Source organism: Anoplopoma fimbria, chromosome 24, assembly GCF_027596085.1.
Source record: "Anoplopoma fimbria isolate UVic2021 breed Golden Eagle Sablefish chromosome 24, Afim_UVic_2022, whole genome shotgun sequence".
Taxonomy (NCBI): domain Eukaryota; kingdom Metazoa; phylum Chordata; class Actinopteri; order Perciformes; family Anoplopomatidae; genus Anoplopoma; species Anoplopoma fimbria.
In genome coordinates this window covers 8,577,751-8,597,809 of record NC_072472.1, presented here as the reverse complement: position 1 = coordinate 8,597,809, position 20,059 = coordinate 8,577,751, and the positions used below count along the sequence as shown (strand labels likewise).

At 39.8% G+C, this 20,059-nt stretch overlaps 1 protein-coding gene across 1 annotated transcript in view; it reads left to right on the top strand.

Moving 5' to 3' along the window:
• stk32a (serine/threonine kinase 32A) overlaps window positions 1-20,059 on the top strand; it is a 58,966-nt gene that overhangs the window by 33,620 nt on the left and 5,287 nt on the right. Inside the window, exons 5-10 of the mRNA XM_054626021.1 lie at window positions 2,521-2,558; window positions 7,656-7,745; window positions 9,991-10,094; window positions 12,952-13,068; window positions 14,613-14,738; window positions 16,726-16,854. Coding sequence (XP_054481996.1) covers window positions 2,521-2,558; window positions 7,656-7,745; window positions 9,991-10,094; window positions 12,952-13,068; window positions 14,613-14,738; window positions 16,726-16,854 — 604 coding nt within the window. The remainder of the gene's footprint in view (window positions 1-2,520; window positions 2,559-7,655; window positions 7,746-9,990; window positions 10,095-12,951; window positions 13,069-14,612; window positions 14,739-16,725; window positions 16,855-20,059) is intronic.

Genomic DNA, 20,059 nt, shown 5'->3' with positions numbered 1-20,059 from the left:
AGAAAGGGTGATTCAGAGTGGAGAGCATTTATCATCAAATGTTTGTCCACCAAACAACAAAAGAGACATGAGTGGCTGAACGTAACTCAAAAATGCAGTGCAGTGAAAGTTCAGTGCTTCAGAACAAATTCTGGGTTGAGGAATGACTCATTCTTAGGTATGTCTTTGTTGAGAAAATCACATTATTGTCATTTCTATGAAAGTATATAATTGCAGTAGCAAAAAAATAGACCCTGTTCAGACTGCCAGCCCAAATCTTGTTTTTGTCATATCCAGATTGTATCCAGATTGATTGATTGATTGAAGACCAATATGAAATTAGATTTTTGCAAGTTGGTTTTAAACAGATGTGTCTCAGTCCAGATGCTCTGGCCGCTCAATTTCAACGTGTCTTTCACGTCTTGAGAGCTTAATGTTTCAATCAGTCAGTACTTTGCAGATGACACCACACCTTTTGCTGCCATGACTGCAGCACGGATCAACAAAATGTATACCCGTATACATTGCATCCTTCTGGATGCCATTAGTATTTGTGGGGCGTCAAAGCATAAGATAAATGATGGGAGCAGGAAAACAACCATCAGCTGGATGGGAGAAAAACAGAAAACCCAAAGGATGATGAGAAACAAGCAGACGCTGAGACTTTGGTAAGAGCCTCAGTCTACACCTGCTCCTCTTCTCAGGTGTCTCAACTACTCCCACAGCTTAACCTGCTGTCCAATCTTATTTCCATCAGTTTTTCATCACACACCTGGTACAGTGTTGCATCAGAGTGCCATTTTAAAGAGTATATCTGGGTGTATTATATGTGAATTTTTTGTCACTTACTGAAGCAGCAGAAAACATGGCTTGTGTAGAAAAAGTAGAGGAAGAACCAGGTAACCGATATGAGCAATGTAACCTCCCTGACAGGACAAAGAGAAGAGTGCCACCTACAGAAACTCAAGCGTCATCAGCAGTAAATTAGACGTCCGCGTACCGCCCACACGGTTTTATTTACAGGTGGACTGTGGGAAGTGTGGTGTGCTTATCAGTTCTTACAACTAATTAAAATCAAGGATCTTGTAGATTACTACTTTAAAGCACATTTTATAGAAATATATGTATCTTACGGGACCAGATGTGGGACGATATGATGAGACTGGGCTGACTAAAGGTGTCATCTCAGTCTGACACCATACAATAGATTTAGTTGCTGTCTAAGATATTTCATACGACTGCTCTAATGGGGTCACTGTAATGAATCATACCTAAACAACCAAGCAGGTTGTTTGTCAGTGCATCCAAAGTACTCAAACATAACTTCTATGAGTGTTTTCTGACCTGCTTCACTGTTGTGAAGTCATGCTTAAGTTTAGGCAACTAAAACTTTGCATCTTCTACCTCGTACTTTAACTAATTGAGCTGCAAAGCCTGGTGTCCAGTTTCATTTTGTGCGCTGGTTATTCAACGTATAACATAATCGTTTTATTTCATACCCTCAAACATTTCATTGCAATTAAGCCTCATACTAAATACTCTAGAATCTATTTTGGGTCATGGGATTATGTATAGAAAACTAGACTGAACTTCTAGGTTTAAGCTTGATATATATCAGGAATGCTTAAGCTTAGTTTAAACACAATGTAGCGAAAATGGCATAATCATGGCCGGCTTGTTGTGTGCGTAGGCTCCACAAGTGGTCGTGACTGTTGGTCATTCACCTCTGAATTTTTTTAACTTAGCGCCAAGCGACTGTCACAAATAGTTTATACAAATAAGGCCAATTCATTTTTAGATGCTTTAGAAACAGGAGGGCTTTAGAATCTTCATTTCAGTTAAATATTTTGCATTTAAATCAAATTGTTTACAGGATATTCAACCTTTGTTTCTTTATAATACATCTAATACTTGATTTATTTCTTTACAGTGCTTGTACAAAGGCAATAAAATAGTTCATAAATATGAAATATGAGTTTACAGGCAATTTCAATTCGTTCTCGGCATTATGGAGGTTGGTTTATGGCTTTTTGCTGTTTACACCCAAATACTGTATCTAAGTCAATGGGTTACACTCGTAGTCTTCTTGATTCTTCAAAGTTAATTTAGTTTCTACGCCCTCTGGCATTTCGGAGAATAATGCACCGAACAGCGCATAGAGGATAAACGCCTCTGTGCATGCTCAGAGCTCCCTCGTCGTCTGCAGAAGCTCGAGCTACGCTGCCAAGCACAAATATAAACAAAGATTTAGGTTGTTAAGGTGTTTTTTAAAAAAAACGATACTTAACTGTCGTTTTCATATTCTTACTTGACATATTTTATTTACAGTTACAATTGTTGCCTAAAGACTCTGGCACTGACTGTATACAGATTCTGAAAATCCCAAGACTGCTTGTTCTCCAAACAATACTGCAAATTAGAATTTCAAATATTTGCACAGCAATGACACGCAAATACAATCTGTTCCTGATTTTACTCACTATACAAAAAACCCAGAAAGACATGCTAATTCCACTGTACTATTTGTGTTTCCCCTTCCAGAGACATCAAACCTGACAACATACTACTGGATGAACATGGTAAGATCCCTTTTTTAAGTATTTTACATGTATTTATATGGAGGCAAGGGGGTGGAATTCAAAGTCCAGCACAATAAGATTCGGTTTAGTTTTTGTATTTGTTTACGTATCGTAATAACATTTAACATGGTGACCTGACTTGACGTCCCAAATTCAAGACTTGACAGCTGACTAAGGATTTCACCAAACCTCAGACCTCTGGGATCACTTCTGCACAGATCAAAAGGAGGAATGCTCAGAGGCAGGTTTCACAGTCTGTGCCTAGATAAGCATTGCAGCATAAAGTAAGAGAGCACCTTATACCTTGTTTTAACAAATGCAACATAGAGTAGGAGTGCACAAGATAAAAAAAAATTCTATGCCAGTCTGCGTTGGTTGAAGCACTGTGACACTAACGCGGTGTCCTTTTTCTCTGAAATATTGGATGAAATAAGACCGAGTGATGTCATAGGACTGTAGAGGACGGGGGTGATATTAATGATGCCTCCTTCTCTGCCTGTTCTGAATGATTGATCAAGTCTCACAGGCTTTAGTGTCAATTTCAGTTTCAGACAAATAGACACACACACACATACGACGACTAAAGAGATAGAGAGAGCAGTGTGTGTGTGTGTGTGTGTTTACATGTAAAAGGGAGGGGTGCGATTGTAAATCAAGGCGGCAAAAAGACAGACTGTAAATTCCTTTATTAATATGTCAATCAAGAGGAATATTAAAGTGCTTCATGTTATGATCCATCCTCAAGACACACACAGACATAACATGGTATAGTATGCCCATGCACACTACATGGCCAAGAGAACGAATAATAAATAGTTTCATCCACGTTAAAACTCTCTAATCGGCTTCGCTTATAGTGACGGCGAACTTCACCTGTAAATTAAAGAAGTCTACGCTGCAAGGTCAAAAAGAGAGTTGTGTATAGCTCTTATATTTTGTCATCTTCTCAAAACACCAAAATCCAGTCAGAACCAGTTACCAACAAACGTATCACAAGAAATTCAGAAACCTCCAAGGTCCTCTAGTCTTCACGACTAGACATTCTGAACCTTCTGTCACATCAAAAGGTGGCAATGACCCCTTTGAGTCATACAGCAGGAGGTTTGATAGTGATTCAGCAATTAGCATACATTTCAGTAATTTTCTTCCACAGGTTTTGTCCTCAGATTGATGAGAATTATGTCATACCCTCACGTCAGCTTCCAGTGGAGCAAGAGATTATATCAGTACAGTCCTATTGTGAACTAAACCCGTATACAGACCAGGCGGCAACCTCTGATTCTGAAAAAGTGAAGTGATCATGTTGTGTAGTAGTTTCATTCATGAGCTGATAGTAATAATGTGATATTGTCCATGAATAATTAACTAACTAACTAGCTTTAATGTAGCTTTCAGATTTCCCTTCCATTGAAATATGCGGTTTGAACCTAACCATGAAAAACAGCCCAAGACCAAAAGTGTCCAGTAACGTTTGGCCATATAGTGTACACAAGTACAAAGACACACACACACACACACACACACACACACACACACACACCCACACACACATAAAGTCCTGACATCTTGGAGTGCATTGGGCAGCTGCTAACTGGCTATGTGGGATGGCAGCCCTGCTGTCGCTACAAAAAGGAAGCAGACACAGAAAGACAGAGAGAGAGAGAGAGAGAGAGAGAGAGTCACAAGAAAGAGAAAAGTGATGAGCAAACATTTCTGGGGAGAAAGATTTGTCAAAGGAAGAAAATCAGAGTAGACAAAGAAAGAAGAAGATATGTGAAGTAGACAGATAGAGAGGGAGAAAAAAAGAGAAAGGTAGCTTTGTCAGCCTTATCCTGATTTCAACAGGACATCTGACGTTCACCTGTGCTTCCTCTCTCTCTCTGTACTGTATGTGTGCGTGTCCTTTCAAACTCAACAAGCACTTCTCTCCTCCTCATGCATTCTACCCACACTCTGTTTTCCAATGCAGACCTGTAGTTTACCCTCTCCACTTAGGTCTAAAACAATAGGAGGGGGAGCTGTTTACTTCTGCACACCAAGTCAATATTGCAAGCTGAAATTGACCCGTTCCTCCTGTGTTCCTCTGGGAGCTGCTTCATAGAGAGAAAAAACAATTTACTCAAGCACGTGAGGCGTCGCTTTATTAAATGGCGTAGCCCCCAGGATGCTGGGAGAAGCTCCATGAGGGCCGTTGTCTGGGTTATTAACTGTGAGCACGTACACATGCTTCATGAGCAGGCAGTACATTAAGAGGCGACATTGTGAGGGGAAACCAACGCTCTCTGCTCTTCTGCCAGTCAAAGAAGCATGGAGCATATGTTGGCCACGTCAACACCCATGGGGCTCTTTGGAAAAGTACAGTATATGTATATATCAGTCTATATCTTTGTTGATGAGAAGTATCAGTTACAGTTTGTAGGAACAAGGTCAGTAAATTCATATTGGAAACTACAATGCACTGGAGAGGGCTGAACTTCTGCTGTGGATTCTTTACTCCAGTATCTTGAAACAGGCCAATGTTAATAGTTTAAGTCATGATATATAAAGCTTCTATATTAAGTTTGGAAGAGGTGTTTGAAATGGCCAACAGACGTCCAGATTGGACTCATTTGTGTATGTACAGCATAAGGTATATGTTGCAAAGATAAGTTAAAAATAGAAGAGACATGCAGCGACGTGACCTAACCGAAGGATCAAACGCGACAGTTGTGGAGGTAATCCTAGAAAAACGCATTAGATAACTGAGCAGGGAACAGTTTGACTGGTGACAAACGGCAGTTAATCTGATGATTGCAGAGCAAGAGATTTTATTAGAATTTAAGTGAATACTGCCACTCTGAGCTGCATGTATTATTTTAACAAATTTAGGTCTGACGTGTATTCACTTCATTTAGTGCACATGCACGAGTGAGTGAAATGGCCTACTTACAAAAAGTGCAACAGAGGCTTAAAAAAGAAAAACAAAAAATGCAATGAAGAACTGTTTAAGGCTTAAAAATGAATAACATTAAAAGCATTGCAACGTTAATTCAGTCATATCCCCAGGTATACCCAGCATAACATGTCAATAAGATAAAGAGTAACAGCAACTAGTAATCAAAAGATAAATTAAATGATTGGTGAAGGAAAGAAAGATCGATTGAGGGACACATGCAGAAAATTGCCAAATAAAAACACACCAAAAATCATTTCTGAACAAATCTGTAAATCTCCTGTACAAGGCAGTGTCTGAGAAAAACATGTCTTCACTATTTGAGCTCCTAAAGCCAAGTTCACAGTTTGACTTTATGCTGCCTGATGGCCAGGAAAAAGAAATGGCTAAAAGTAAGTGGGCGGCTATTGACCAATAAATGGAAGCACTTTGTTGTGAGGTCATAGTGAGGGTCAAAAGCTTAGGGAGCTAAATGATAAATTCTGCTTAGTAGACATTTTAAAAGGACAAATTATTAGCTTGGGTTTTTACAATATGGAGACATTACAACATCTTTTCTGTCAAAATTTGTGCCTTTAAAAAAATGAAACAATGAAACATGTACAGTTATTATAGAAGAGTATAAAAGCACCTGCTATTGGCCACCAGAGGCTGTATGGCTCTTTACATCTAACTCAACCAGAGAGGTTTGAACTGATCTCAGAATGTCACTTTAAACATATAATTTTGAAACTAAATAACATTTTCCCATGCAGCCCCGCATTTTGATGATGGTTATCCATTTATTCCCACTGGCAACTGTGTAAAACTCCTGTCCTAAATCTGTCTCCTGCAAAGCTAAGCGAGATGGAGACAGAGAAGGGGGGGAAAAAAGGAGATAAGTACTGTATTTGACAGAGACAGGAGACATCATTAAATATGAAAACATGAGAGAAGCTCTACTCTTACTCAAGCTCCACTTATAGTCTGACGTTTCGCTGCACCTTTGTCACAGTCGTCAGACTGCATTAACAATGGTGCTTTTTTCTACCTGCAAAGCACCACCCAATCTCCCCTCTGTGCATCAATACACAGCTAAAGTCATACACCGCAGACAATAATACAGTGTGTGAGCATATTTTACGATATTTAGAACAATGAAGGACGCAGAGGGGTAAAGAAGTAAGAGCATAAAAGAACAGAAAGAAGAAATAGGTTCATGGAGGGAAAATAAAATGAAAAGCTGAATAATGAAGAGGACAGAGGGGAGCTGTCTTATGGGAGGCAAACAGGAAAAGAGAAGAAGAGGGTGATAAAAAAAAAGGCACCCAGACATAAAGATGTGGTAATGGAGAGCGATGGAAAACAATTGAGGGAGGAGGGGAAGAGAGGGAGGAAAAATAAAAGAGGGGAGGAGATTGTTTGAGCAGTTCTCTTATCTTTAAAGCTCAGAGTAAACAAACACAGCTGGCCAGCTTGTGTCTGCTTTGTATTCGCACACAGTTACCGGTTTATGGTTGAGATGAAAAAAAATATATACATTTCTTTTGGTTTAACTGTGTACAGTATGGCTATTCGTTTGTTTTTTTATCTTACTGTATGTGTTTGTGAGGCAATTGAGGACGTCCATTCATCCGAACAATCACCCTGCGGCAAAAACTCTCCAGCTCTGTCTCACTCAGTACGACACACACACACACACACACACACACACACACACACACACACACACACACACACACACACACACACACACACACACACAGCTCATTAGTGTGTGCTCAGTGTGCATGTCGCAGACTCCGGGCCATCTTGCAGCATGGCGAGACACAGGTCAACGGTTTGACTTTGACTTTGAAAATCATTGAGGTTGCTGCTTAAACACTCACAATATATTCAAACAGATGTTTTATTCCATCAATAAAGCTGCAGTTAATTTGCATTTGATGCCTTTTAACATCCTCAATGCAATGATTGTAAGTATGCATAAAGGACATTATTTAAGGCATTATTTCTATTGTGTTGCGTATTAAAATTCCTTTGATCGTCACATAAGCAGCCTACTGGGATACCTGCTATGTGTGGTGTGTTGTTGGAAAATGGGAAAAAACTTTAGGATTTATAGGGTTCAGAAAAGTGAGCATACTCCGTGTCCCTTTGAGTAATCTAATCCCTTTGTTCTACAGGACACGTCCATCTAACAGACTTCAACATCGCAGCCATTGTAAAAGACGACCTAAAAGCAACGTCCATTGCCGGGACTAAGCCATACATGGGTAAGAAAACACTTTTTTTAACCAATGCTTCACAAGAAAACCTTAATTCTTGGGACATCAAATAAAAGCTCCAGGAAACGGTTTGAAACTGTGATCCTTAATTTACAGAAATGATAGGACGTTATTCGTATAAACTCCACAGAGCATCCTTATGTTCGCTAATCCAAATTCCCAATGACATTAAAGGGATGTTAGAGACCAACTTTGGTAAGCCCTACCTCCTCGCTCCATGTGAGGAGACAAGTGCCAACACCCAGCACACGGTACAAATAGAGATTCAGGTTGTAATTCTTAGATAATACCCTTTCTAGAGTAGGTTTAAAAAAACTAAATGATTAATATGATCGGTGAAGGAATGAAAGGTGGATTGAAAAAAAACAAAAAAAAAACACACCAGAAATCATTTCTTCACAAATCTGTAAATCTCCTCTACAAGGCAGCATCTAAGAAAAACATGTTTTCACCATTAAAGCCCCTAAAGGCAAGTTCATAGAGTTTGATTTTTGTCAATATTTGCTGCCCGAATGGCCAGGAAAAAGAAATTGCTAAAAATAGATGGGCTGCTATTGACCAATAAATGGAAGTACTTTGTTGTGAGCAACATAGTGAAGGTCGTAAGCTTAGGGAGATAAGGATTAATTCTGCTTAGGAGTACTTTTAAGGGACAAATTATTAGCTTGGATATTTATAATATGGAGACATAACAACCTTTTTTGTGTCTAAATGTGAGCCTAATTTTTAAAAAAGGTTCTTGTAGTATATTCTTCTTTTGATTCGATGCACAAGTCCAAAATCTGAGACTATAGTGTTTACATTTTAAAGAAAGTAACGTTGCCTTTAGAATATAGCTTTTATCATTTTCAGCACCGCTGCAATCGCCCTCCTCATGACTCTGAAATCCAGCAGTGATCAGGTCGATGAGGATTCAGCTCCTCAGAGATCAGATAGGAGCTTAACAGGATTTCGGGGGGGGTTATGAATGAGGAGATTGTGCGTGTTTGTGTGTGCGTACGCCTGCTTTTATCCATGAAAAGTGTGTGCTCGGGTCACAGAATGATCGTGTGATTTCAGGTGAATACTCTGTGGTGTAATATATTATTCATGTACCTCTGTGTAGCTTCAGTAGACAAACAATTTGTCCTTTTCAGTAGGAGAGCAGAGCAAACCTGCCATAACGACGAGGAGTGTGTGTGTGTGTGTGTGTGTGTGTGTGTGTGTGTGTGTGTCTGTCTGTCTGTCTGTCTGTCTGTCTGTCTGTGTCTGTCTGTCTGTCTGTCTGTCTGTCTGTCTGTCTGTCTGTCTGTCTGTCTGTCTGTCTGTCATGGGTGTCATGATTTTGACACCGTTATCCAGTTAGTGAAGAAAGAAGTGATGAATGATGAAAATTTAACTTGACCATTTTCAACAAGATTACATCTGAACTACTTCCTCTAGAATAGATTATTCATTTTCACAGGAGGGGAAAAACAATTTCAGAGTTTTGAAAGCTCGTCCCGCCCAATTGCTATATTATGCTATGTTGGGTCCAATTTAGAACCAAATAATTAATAATCACCTCCGGCAAAAATAGTGGAATCCCAGAACCATAAAAAAACACTTTATGAGCGCAATCTCTATCTGCTGTTACAAGACATGTATAGGCAACGTTTGCAGCATGTGCTAATCCCTTTCAGACATGCAGCTTGTTACGTAAATGTGACTGCTGATGTTACATGTCGGTCTCATGTTTAAATAAGCACCCAAAGTTGCGATGGCATCCTGACTGGATCAGACCTGGTAACATTTCCATAGCACTTCCAACATCTGCACTGCTCCCTCACTATTATTTCAGTTTTTATTCAAGCCAATTGCATCTAATGATGGATAGAGTTGTTGAGAAAATTCATGAGGGCATTAGCTGTGAGAAGAGGGAACGAGTGTCCCGCGCATTGATAATGGTCATTAATTAAGGCTTCAGCTGCAGAGTAGGTTTTAAAATCCATCACGATTCAGCTCTTTCTGCAACTATGGTTGAATAAAGCCATTGTGGAACAATTCCGTAATAAAAACCTATGTCTGAATTACAAAGAAGACATGGCTAAAATCCAAATAATCTGTGACTAAAATGTCCATAAAAAAACGAGGAAAAGGGATCAATAACACACAAACAAACACCAAAAAAAACTATTTCTAACCTTGCAAAGAGAGTGTCATCACACACCATATGTATATTTGATTTTGTCATGTAATTTTTTCTGTCCATCAGCTCCTGAGCTGTTCCAAACCTTCGAGGGGGCCCACCCAGGCTACTCCTTCTCTGTTGACTGGTGGTCGCTGGGCATCACGGCATACGAGCTACTCAGAGGACAGGTGATTACATCTTCACTCACTTCATTGGCCGTCTGGCACACTTTACTGCAGTTAAAAATACATATGACACTTACAAGAAGAGTCCTGGCAGTAGGACAGAAGACAAACAGCAAGTCATCAGCCTTCACAAAACTAAAAGGGGGTTATAATTGAATTTTAAGCTGACCTCGCTGAGAAAGAAGGTTAAATGTTTAGTCATGGTGAAATGGAGAAAGAGAAAATAAAATTTGAGTCACATAATTGGAATTCATTTTTTAAATATTATTAATTTAATTGTATGCTGGTCCCATCTGGAGAAGTTTAATTCTGATGTCATGGAAATGAACACAGGACACAAAGCTTTTACTCATTCTCTTCGCTGTATAAGGCCGAGTCTTGGAGCCAACATCGGCTCAGACTGCAACCACAGAATTTACTCTCATATTTCAGGGTAACGATTACACAAACTACAATAACCTCTGTCTTCACTGACAAGGACCCGGAACACCTGAAACTGATCTGGAGCCGCCATTGACTGTTCCTGAAATCATTTCCTCTATTTAGACATCTCAATGCTCTCCCTTTCACCCTCATCCATAAAACTGTTGACAGTAACTTTACCTAAGAACTTTCCATTTTGTTTTCTAAAACTTTACTCCCTTTGGAATATATATTTAGAGCTCAAACTTTACCTCACCTCCAGACCTTCCTTGAACCCTTCTAGAATATATTCTGTCCTCATTTTGACCTCAAAGCTGCATCTTACCTGCACGGTTTACCTGAAGTCTTCTCTCTTACCTCAAAGCTGTGTCCTGTGATTTTTCTAGTACTTCCAACCTTCACTCATTCAGGAAGGAATATTGCTGAGCACACACTTACTCACCCAGAATTGATTTAGAGTGGTATAGACGTAAGCCCCCTTTTTGAAAGTTCTTGTATAATCTGCATCTTCTTCAAACCCTCTCCTCAACTTTTTTTCTCTCTGCAAACCGCACTCACATTCTCCTTGAACTGTCATTTTTACTTCATCCCTCTGTCTCCAAGGCGACTTTCAGCTACACCTTTCTCTGACTGCCACATTACAAAATGTGCAGAATTGTTTGGCTGAAATTGGAGAGCTAGCAAACTATTGTCCAGCTTCAGGCACCTTTACAATTCTTTTTTAGCCTTTTACTTCACCTATCTTTCTCTCAAAAGAATACTTCTCCAACAAAATGACCTTTTGGTGAGTCATTCATATATGAATGACTCACCAAAAACATGTTTTTGAAGGAAAAAGTTTTTCTCTCATGCCTCCACAGCGAGTATAAAAAGGTAGGAAAGTAGTGCAAAATTAATGTAAATCGGGGGTGCGTTTAATAACAGCTAAAAACTAATATCAAAACATTCATTTACAAACTCTCCCACAACTTGTACAATATATTCCAAGTCTCATTAATCCAGGCATATGCTTAGGATTTCCCAAACACATGCATCTACGCTAAACTATATTTAAAACACTTCCGACTCGCACAGACGAGTAGCGCGACTGTGCAACCGTGACAATGTTTATGCAGATGTGTTAAACTGCAGGACTTGTGTGAGTTTGCAAATGGATGTTTTGATATTAAACATTGCCCCCATTTATGCGAATCATCAAGCGAGAAAAAACAGTTTTCTCCAATAATTTAAGGTTACACGGGATGAGTAATTGATATACATATGGTTATTTAGTGGGAGGAGTATTCCTTTAAGGCCCTGTTCAGACCCGGTATTAAGCTCCAGCCACATCTGACTTCATCATTCATCTCCTCTCCCAGCGACCAGGCCTCCCTGCTGGGCCTGACCACTGGTTGCAGGTACAGATCAAAGAAACTCAGCATCCCTCCAGAGCTTCAAATCAGTCACTGTCACTTAGCTTCTCCGCCTTCAGCCTACGCTTTTTTTCTTTCTTTTTTTTAATATAAATTAAGACAATAATCAACCCCAGAGAGGTAACACAGAGACACAGGGGTGCATTTCCAAAATAATGCAAACATATTGGTACACTTGAGCCAATTTCTGCCTTCTGTCATCTGAAAAATCTGACTCTAAAAGACTCTATTACTGGATATCTGTCACCTCATGCGTGTCCTGTATGGGGAACATAATTGACTTCATGCATCGGAAAGAACATGGAATGGAGCGCCTGGAGCGCCTGGAGCGCAGCGCTGCATGTGGTCCCATCTCTCTCTCCCCTATCCAGTCCATCAGTCCTCTCTATCAAAGGAAGGAAAATGTCCCTAAAAAGACCCTGTAGTAAAAGTGAAGAATGGCGAGGCGGGCATCCACCTGAGTTGCATGTCGCTCCCATTTCTCTTTCGTCTCCTCTGATGGACCATCTGAAGAGGTCGAAATGGCATTTAAATTGTGTCAAAAACAGAATATTTGCCCATTTACACATTTGCTCTTCTATAAAGAAACTATCAGGGAGACAATTCTCCCAGCCCACTTAAAACCAGCGTCATCAGCTGCGTCATTCTCCAACTCAAGTGAGATGAGTCTTACTGTTTCTGAATCAGATCATAGAGTGGAGAAGGACTGATGTGAAGAACTGTCAACAAGCTTCCCCTTGTTTTCTGACCCACAGAGAGCCCTCTCACACTGAAAGGCAAAAGGGTTTAAGTTGTTTTGAGAGTAGCCCCTTATTCTTTGTTTCCTCTATCATTTGTTCTCATCAGTGCAGGAAATGGGTTCACAGAAGGAGAGCACAAGGAGAGGAGGAAGAGAGTGGAGAGAGGGCCAACTGAAGAACTAACTTTGAGACATATACTTTATCAAAGAAACTCCTCCAGGCAGTGCGTGGCTATGAATACAAGTATTCTGTAGCATGCTCCTCTCCTCTCTCCTCTCTTTTCAGAGACCATATGTGATGAGATCCAGCACACCGGCTAATGAGATCCTTCAGACCTTCCACAAGGTCCATCCCAGCTACCCGGCAGCCTGGTCTTTGGAGATGAAGTCTCTACTCAGAAAGGTAAATGATTAACACTGTACTTAGTATACCTAATATACTACCCATCTCACCACCCCTCAGTAAAAAAAAAACCACAGTACCAGTCAAAAGTTTGGACACACCTTCTCATTCAATGGTTTTTCTTTATTTTTTATTTTTTTCTACATTGTAGATTAATATTGAAGACATCCAAACTATGAAGGAACACATATGGAATTATGTGGTAAACAAACAAATGCTCAACAAACCAGAATATGTTTTATATTTTAGATTCTTCAAAGTAGTTGAATGAGAAGGTGTGTCCAAACTTTTGACTGGTACTGTAGTGTAAACCTATACTTTCTCAAGTGTGGGTGGGTGAGAGTGTCACATTGTACAACAGATGTGTCTTTGAATAAGGTCGACCACACCTCCATGTGGTCATTTATCTAAACCTCCACTTGCCAACAACTGACATTGATTATGCCGGCTGGCAAAACTCCAATACCACAATAACCCCGATGTAAAATGACCAGGAAACTGCCAACATCAACCCAATTCCACTGGTGGGATCCTGTCATGAATACAGACACTAATGGTTCTGGGGGGGGGTTGCTCTTCGGTTTGAATTTTTTATTTCCTTTGGGAGGACAGCTACCCATACCTGAAACCAGCATTTCATTTCACATAGTGCATCTATAGAATCTGAATTAGAAGGTCACTTTCATCTCAGCCTTACTTTGTATACCAGCGGTGTATTTGTACAGGTAAGTATTGCAGTGTGCAGGGCAGCTTTAGAAGTATAATCATCACATATTATGAAACAGGAATTGTTGTGTTGTGACTCACAGTGTAAAGTTACACATTACATAGGTATATAAATCTAAGATATAGTGTACAAGGTGAGCACATGCTTACAAACACTGCAAACCGGCTCCTTAATAACAATAATTGAGAAGGACTTTTTCCATTTCATGTAATTAGCATATTATAACATCTTTACTGTCTATTCCTAATTAAAATTAAGAAGGTATAGTCCTCTTGTTGGAATAAGCCACTGACAAAGCTAACAGATGCACTGTCGCTGTAGCATTTTTGGGTGTTTTGTCTTGGCAGCGATCCACTGCAGTCAAACTGTTGCATTGCTTCGTGCTCAGACTCCTCGTGCCTCATTGGCATTCCAGTCGCATGTGTAAATGTGTGGGAGAGAGAGAATGTGTGTGTGTGTGTGTGAGGGGGAGAGAGAGAGAGAGAGAGAGAAGAGATGTAAAGAAAGTGAGAATGTAAGGGGGAGAATTCCATGCTCGATATATTTGCCCTTCACACTTCACAACCCCTCGAATCTTCCTCATCACCATTTGCTTCCTATATGTACCTCGTTTTGTTTTCCTCTCCCTATCCTCTCCTGTTTTTTCCTCAATATCCTCCACCACCCCCCAAACCCCTTTGTCCCTGTATCCTCATTCTCAGACACATCCTTTAGGGCAAACATGTGCTCCTGTCTCATTGGGACTCAGCCTCCAACTTTTCAGCCATGCCTCCACCATGGACAGCTGTTCTTACTCTAATCCCTTTGTCTCCCTCAGTTGCTGTGCATAGATGTCCAGAAGCGCATTTCCTGTCTAGCAGAGCTTCAGGATCTGGACTACGTGTCACATGTCAACTGGGACGCTGTGCTCAGCAAACAGCTTCCTCCCGGCTTTATTCCCAATGTGAGCTTTCAAAATAAACGTAGCACTGCCTCAGTATGCTACCCAACAAAATGCTCTGAAAAGATTATTTATATTCTGACATTAGCAAAAAGAAAAAAGTGCTGCCAAATACTTTAAAAAAAGAAAAAAAAAATCACCAAACAATTAATGAATATGCCATCTGGGGATGCTTTATCGTGCATGATTTTGCTATTTTTTTGCATTCAGGAGAAACACCATCAATCCCTCAAACCCCCTTCCTGCTACTATTCTCTCATACCTATTCCCAAAACAGTGTTTCTCCCAAAGGGGGACAAAAAAGACTTAGTCAGAACTACCTACTCCTTCTCGAATCCTTTCTATTGCTGTAGACACCACCATCTGCTGGCCTGTGCTGGATCTCCCACTGAGTGTGTATTAGACACCTACATACAGAGACAAAGACATGGCAGCACATGTATACATGCCTCAGAGAAAAACGTCTACCTGCAGCTCTACAGGTGGTCTCTGGATCATTAGGACGATTTGGTGAAGATAGTGTTTGCACTTTATACTATCGCTATTCAGGAAGTGTAGCTGCCTGGTTGGCCAACTGACTTTCTCTGTCGTGTCGGGGTTTTACTGACCTGATCCACTGTGCCCTGTTTTGAAGCTGGAGCTGTATATGGACTGAGGATCTGACATCAGATCTGAATGAGAGCCTGCAGCTGTCGAGAGTCCAGTTAATTAGTTTCCATAACCATTAAAAAAGAAACAAAAGCTGTCAATGGAGCACTTTAATTGGCTTTTATGGGCACAGATATGCTTTATTCATTCAGCTACACTAATGACAGATATAATAAGTAAGGCAACCAATGATTAGACTTTATAATCTGCTAATTCATTTCTCAAATTATCAAATAATTGTTTGGTCTACAAGATGCCAAATCACAATTTTCGTAAACCCAAGGTTACATCTTCAAGATCTTCATTATGTTGTTTTTTTTCAACCACAGTTTAAACAGTCCAAATGCCCTGTTTCTGTTTACTATCACATGGTTAGAAGAAAAGCAGCACATTTCCAAAATGTTGATGTAGGAACTGGAGGATTTCTTGAAATGTGTTTGGCTTAAAATACGACTTTAATGGCTCTAACAATTGTAAATGTCTTGCCTGATCAATAAAGTGCAGAATAATGACCGCTGCATGTGCAAAAATGACTAGATGATTTTATCAAAGTCTAAGTCTATTGCGACTGCGTAGCAGCAGGTTTTACCCAGCGGGCCACGCTGGCACAGCAGAGGAAAAGCACAGAGGATCGATGGGACATTGACAGTGTGTCTCTATCTAATTATGGGCTTATCCTCTGTCCTCAGTGCCTTATAGACTGATAATGTCTGAACAGGAAGAGAGAATTTAGCCCTTATGTTTTGTTTCCTAACTTCCCAGCATTCAGTCTGCTTTGTCTCTATTGGCTTTCTGCGTTTTGAGCCTTGGTCATTGCATATTATTTTATGTGATGCAGATGTCAGACATTCAGCAGCGCTGGATTCTGATTTTCCCTCGTAATGTTTTGATCTTAAAGTTTAAAACATTGGCAAAGAAACATGCCACAATAAGACAATAGTAAGTGATACACTGTGATACGCTGCTGTCACACAATGTCAAAAGTTGGTCTTTTTTGAAGCAATGACAAAGTTGGTTTTGAAGAAAATATATAAACAAAGAGAAAAGTGACAGCTAAAAAACATCCTGCTTCTACAGATTACTTCCCCCTAAAAATATATAAATAAATTACAGTATCCTATATTACATTCATACTGATTAATGTACAAGTAATCTCAAGCACATACAGTGCAGAAACACTGAAACACTAACTGATACTAAAATCCAAACCATTAGAATCTCACAACCTACTACTACAATACTTCTAAGTGATGGTGCGGCATTTAGGTTATGTCTCAGAGTTGTATATACTACCCATGGATCTCTTTGTTTGTTTTAAATGTGTGCCTGTATGTGTCAACAGAGGCGGAGACTAAACTGTGACCCTACATTTGAGCTGGAGGAAATGATCCTGGAGTCCAAACCACTTCACAAGAAGAAAAAGAGGCTTGCTAGAAAAACCAAGGACCAGGGATCCGATGGGTCTCCACAGGTAAGAGTTTCAACCCGAAACATCGGATGCAATAATACAGCTGAATGTTCGAATTTGAATACGTAAAGACCACTACTGGGCAGCTGAAAAACCTTAGAAAAATTAAAAAAATAATCGACCCGCCCTTTAAAAGGGTCATTATTCAATAAAGAAAGATCCATTTGGCTCAGTTTACAGGAGATACGTTTCTCCTTAGTTTGTATTTTAAATGTGTCTGGAGTGTTATTGAGAACCTCAAGGACACGTTTTTAGAGCTCTGTCCTCCCTCACCTTCATCAGAATGAATCTTCCATCTGTCTGAGGAGTGCATGGTGGAAGGCGAGGAATGCAATCACCTAGCTCTATAGCTCTATAGTGTTTTAGACCGTCGCTCCATCTACATAAATCAGCTGTTGTCCTCTGGGTGTTTATAGAAAACAGAGAGGAAATCACTGAAAGGTTAATTTGATCAACCGGTCAAGTGAGACGTGGGAGGAACACACACACACACACACACACACACACACACACACACACACACACACACACACACACACACACACACACACACACACACACACACACACACACACACAAACACACATTACACACTCATAAACACTGTGGTAGTCAAAGCGGTGAGGCAGCAGTGATTTTGTTTTGGTCTAGTGCAGCAGTGGGGACCTTATAAGTGCTGTCATCTTTGTTTGGAGGATAAGTGCAGTTAAAAAAACCTCAAGTAATTTGTGTTTACTTTCATCTTTAGTACCAATAGGACCTACGGTGATGAAATGCTTGAAGGAAAATACAAAAAGAAAGATCAGGTTGACATTATTATTATTATGCAGGGCTTCTTCTGGGGTTATATACAAAACTGGTATTATAAAAAGAAGAGTTTAGTGGCAGATTTTGAAGTGAGCCCTAGTATTTATCTAAAAAAAAATATGTCTTAGTCTGCTAATAATATCCCTTTTTCCCCCATTTTTTGTGATAAGTGTTTTGATAATGAAATCATTGACTTGATGGAACATGTTCCTTTGTCACAACTGATTATGCTTCTGTTTTAAACCACACTTTACTTTCCTGCACAAATACATTATACTTCTGATTAAAGTATTCTATTGTGACATTACATAGTATTTCATAAATCTGTTGCTATATGTGACCCTAGAGTTTAGAGAGCTTGTACAGGGAGGTGTGTCACTACCCGCCCTCTGTCGATAGTCATTCTCCACTGATGTATCAGTTTGTAAGAGATATAGTTAAATGTGGAATAACTAAAGCCAACATACAAACGTAAAAGATTTTAGCAATACACCTTCAAAACCGATGCTAAGGTGTGTTTGTCAGAAGAAATAGATTTACAGTACAGGACTCAATAGCCACAATGAATTCTAGGCTTATGTCCAAGTTTTAATCTTTAATTTTTTTCCTTTGAGATCGCAAAAGTTCCAATAATAGAATCAAACAGGTCATGGTTTCATTCTCTTACTAGTAATAGTGCAGTTAATGTGCCGTGTCATGTCACTTTCCATCAACAATTCACCACACTGTTGAAAACCTGCCTTGGCACGCTACAGTTTGCACATACACAACTTACTGTATGCACACAACCTAAGCTATCGCACACACACACACACACACACACATACAACCAATGTCATTACAAAGTTAATACGTTTGGACCCTCTCCCCCTCTTTGGCACATTAGAACACTTTATGGGACTCCTTTCTAATAGAAGTGGAACAGTTTGTGTGGTCTAGAGTCTGAGAGCACAGTCTTTGCCAGCTCCCAATAAGAAATCAGCACTGGCCCAAAGTGCGCCATTTTTTATGAAAGCTGACAGCTGCTTGTGGAGAGACCGGCCTATGTGTGTTTATATCAGTGATATCTCACTGTGCAGGCAGGAAACCTTCATCCTACTTTGGCCCATTCAGACAAAGAGAAAGTATCCTATTCTAATGAAATACTGATAGTAGCCTTTAAGAGGAAACATTTATGTTAATAGGCACAAATGAAGTCACAGTGAATCGTCAGACTAAAAGTAAACTAACACCATCACTAAACAGTCAATGAAATGGTTTTGGACTTCTGTGGCTCGCATTCCCTGATTAAATCCCCTTCTTCATTTTGGCATCATTGAGGCAATATTTGATTCATGCAGCTCGACTGAAACCAGGATTAGAAATATTCTGCTTCACACGAAAATGATGAAAGCAACTTTAAATGATGAAGTGAGGTTTAAGCAGTAAAAAGCAATCGTGGTTATGTTTGAAGGGATCAAAAACAGAGGTTTACAGATCATTTTTTAAAGACCTGTTAAACTCCCTCTCCAGAGCCCGGCCAATTTGGCACCATAACATCAGTTAAAAGAGTCTGGGGCACATGTCCTCCCCTTTTAAATGACTTGCCAAAAACCTCAGTTTCACTTATGAAGGTGTTTTGATTAATACGTTTGTTAAGAATATTTACCTCTTGTTTGAAGTGGTATTTGTCCTTGCCAACCTGGAGAAAGCCTTTCACGCATACCTTTAAGTCTCCCCATCTTATTTTAAGAGGCTGTATAGTGTTATTAGCCTGTATTTTCCATTGTCTGTAGCTCGTTCAGAATTCTTATTCTGGCATCTTAACATTAATCCGTGGCTTGCTACTGCATTGACTTTGTGATTGTTTCTCTGATCTGGTTGTCCTTTTCATATCTCACTGTTTTGTAAAGAAACCTGTTACATATTGGTATGCATGCTTAAATAAAACAGTAAACGGCAACCAGCTAATCAGCTAAATACCACCCCGTCACTTTTTTGGCCTTAAAGAGGGACCATGACCTTGAATATATAAAAGCAATGTAAAATTCAATACTAAAACTGCTCATCTTTCTTTCCAAATGACTTGTTTAAAATGCCCATTATTAATTTAAAGCATTCATATTTAGCAGCATGAGGCGGTCTTTCTGTCACGGAGCATATTTCGTTTTATAAATATCTCTATCAGCTCGATAAATATCAGTTTGCGTTTGTGCGATGCTTTTCCATATCCATTTACGAGGGGACCTGTGGGGCCACTTGTGATGGATGCACATAAGAGAGCTTGATGCTTGATGTGTGTGCGTGCATGAATGTGTGTGTGTGTGTGTGTGTGTGTGTGTGTGTGTGTGTGTGTGTGTGTGCGTGAAAGAGAGAGGGAGATGGTCTGTGCAGCATTTCTGAAGCACAGCAGATCAATATT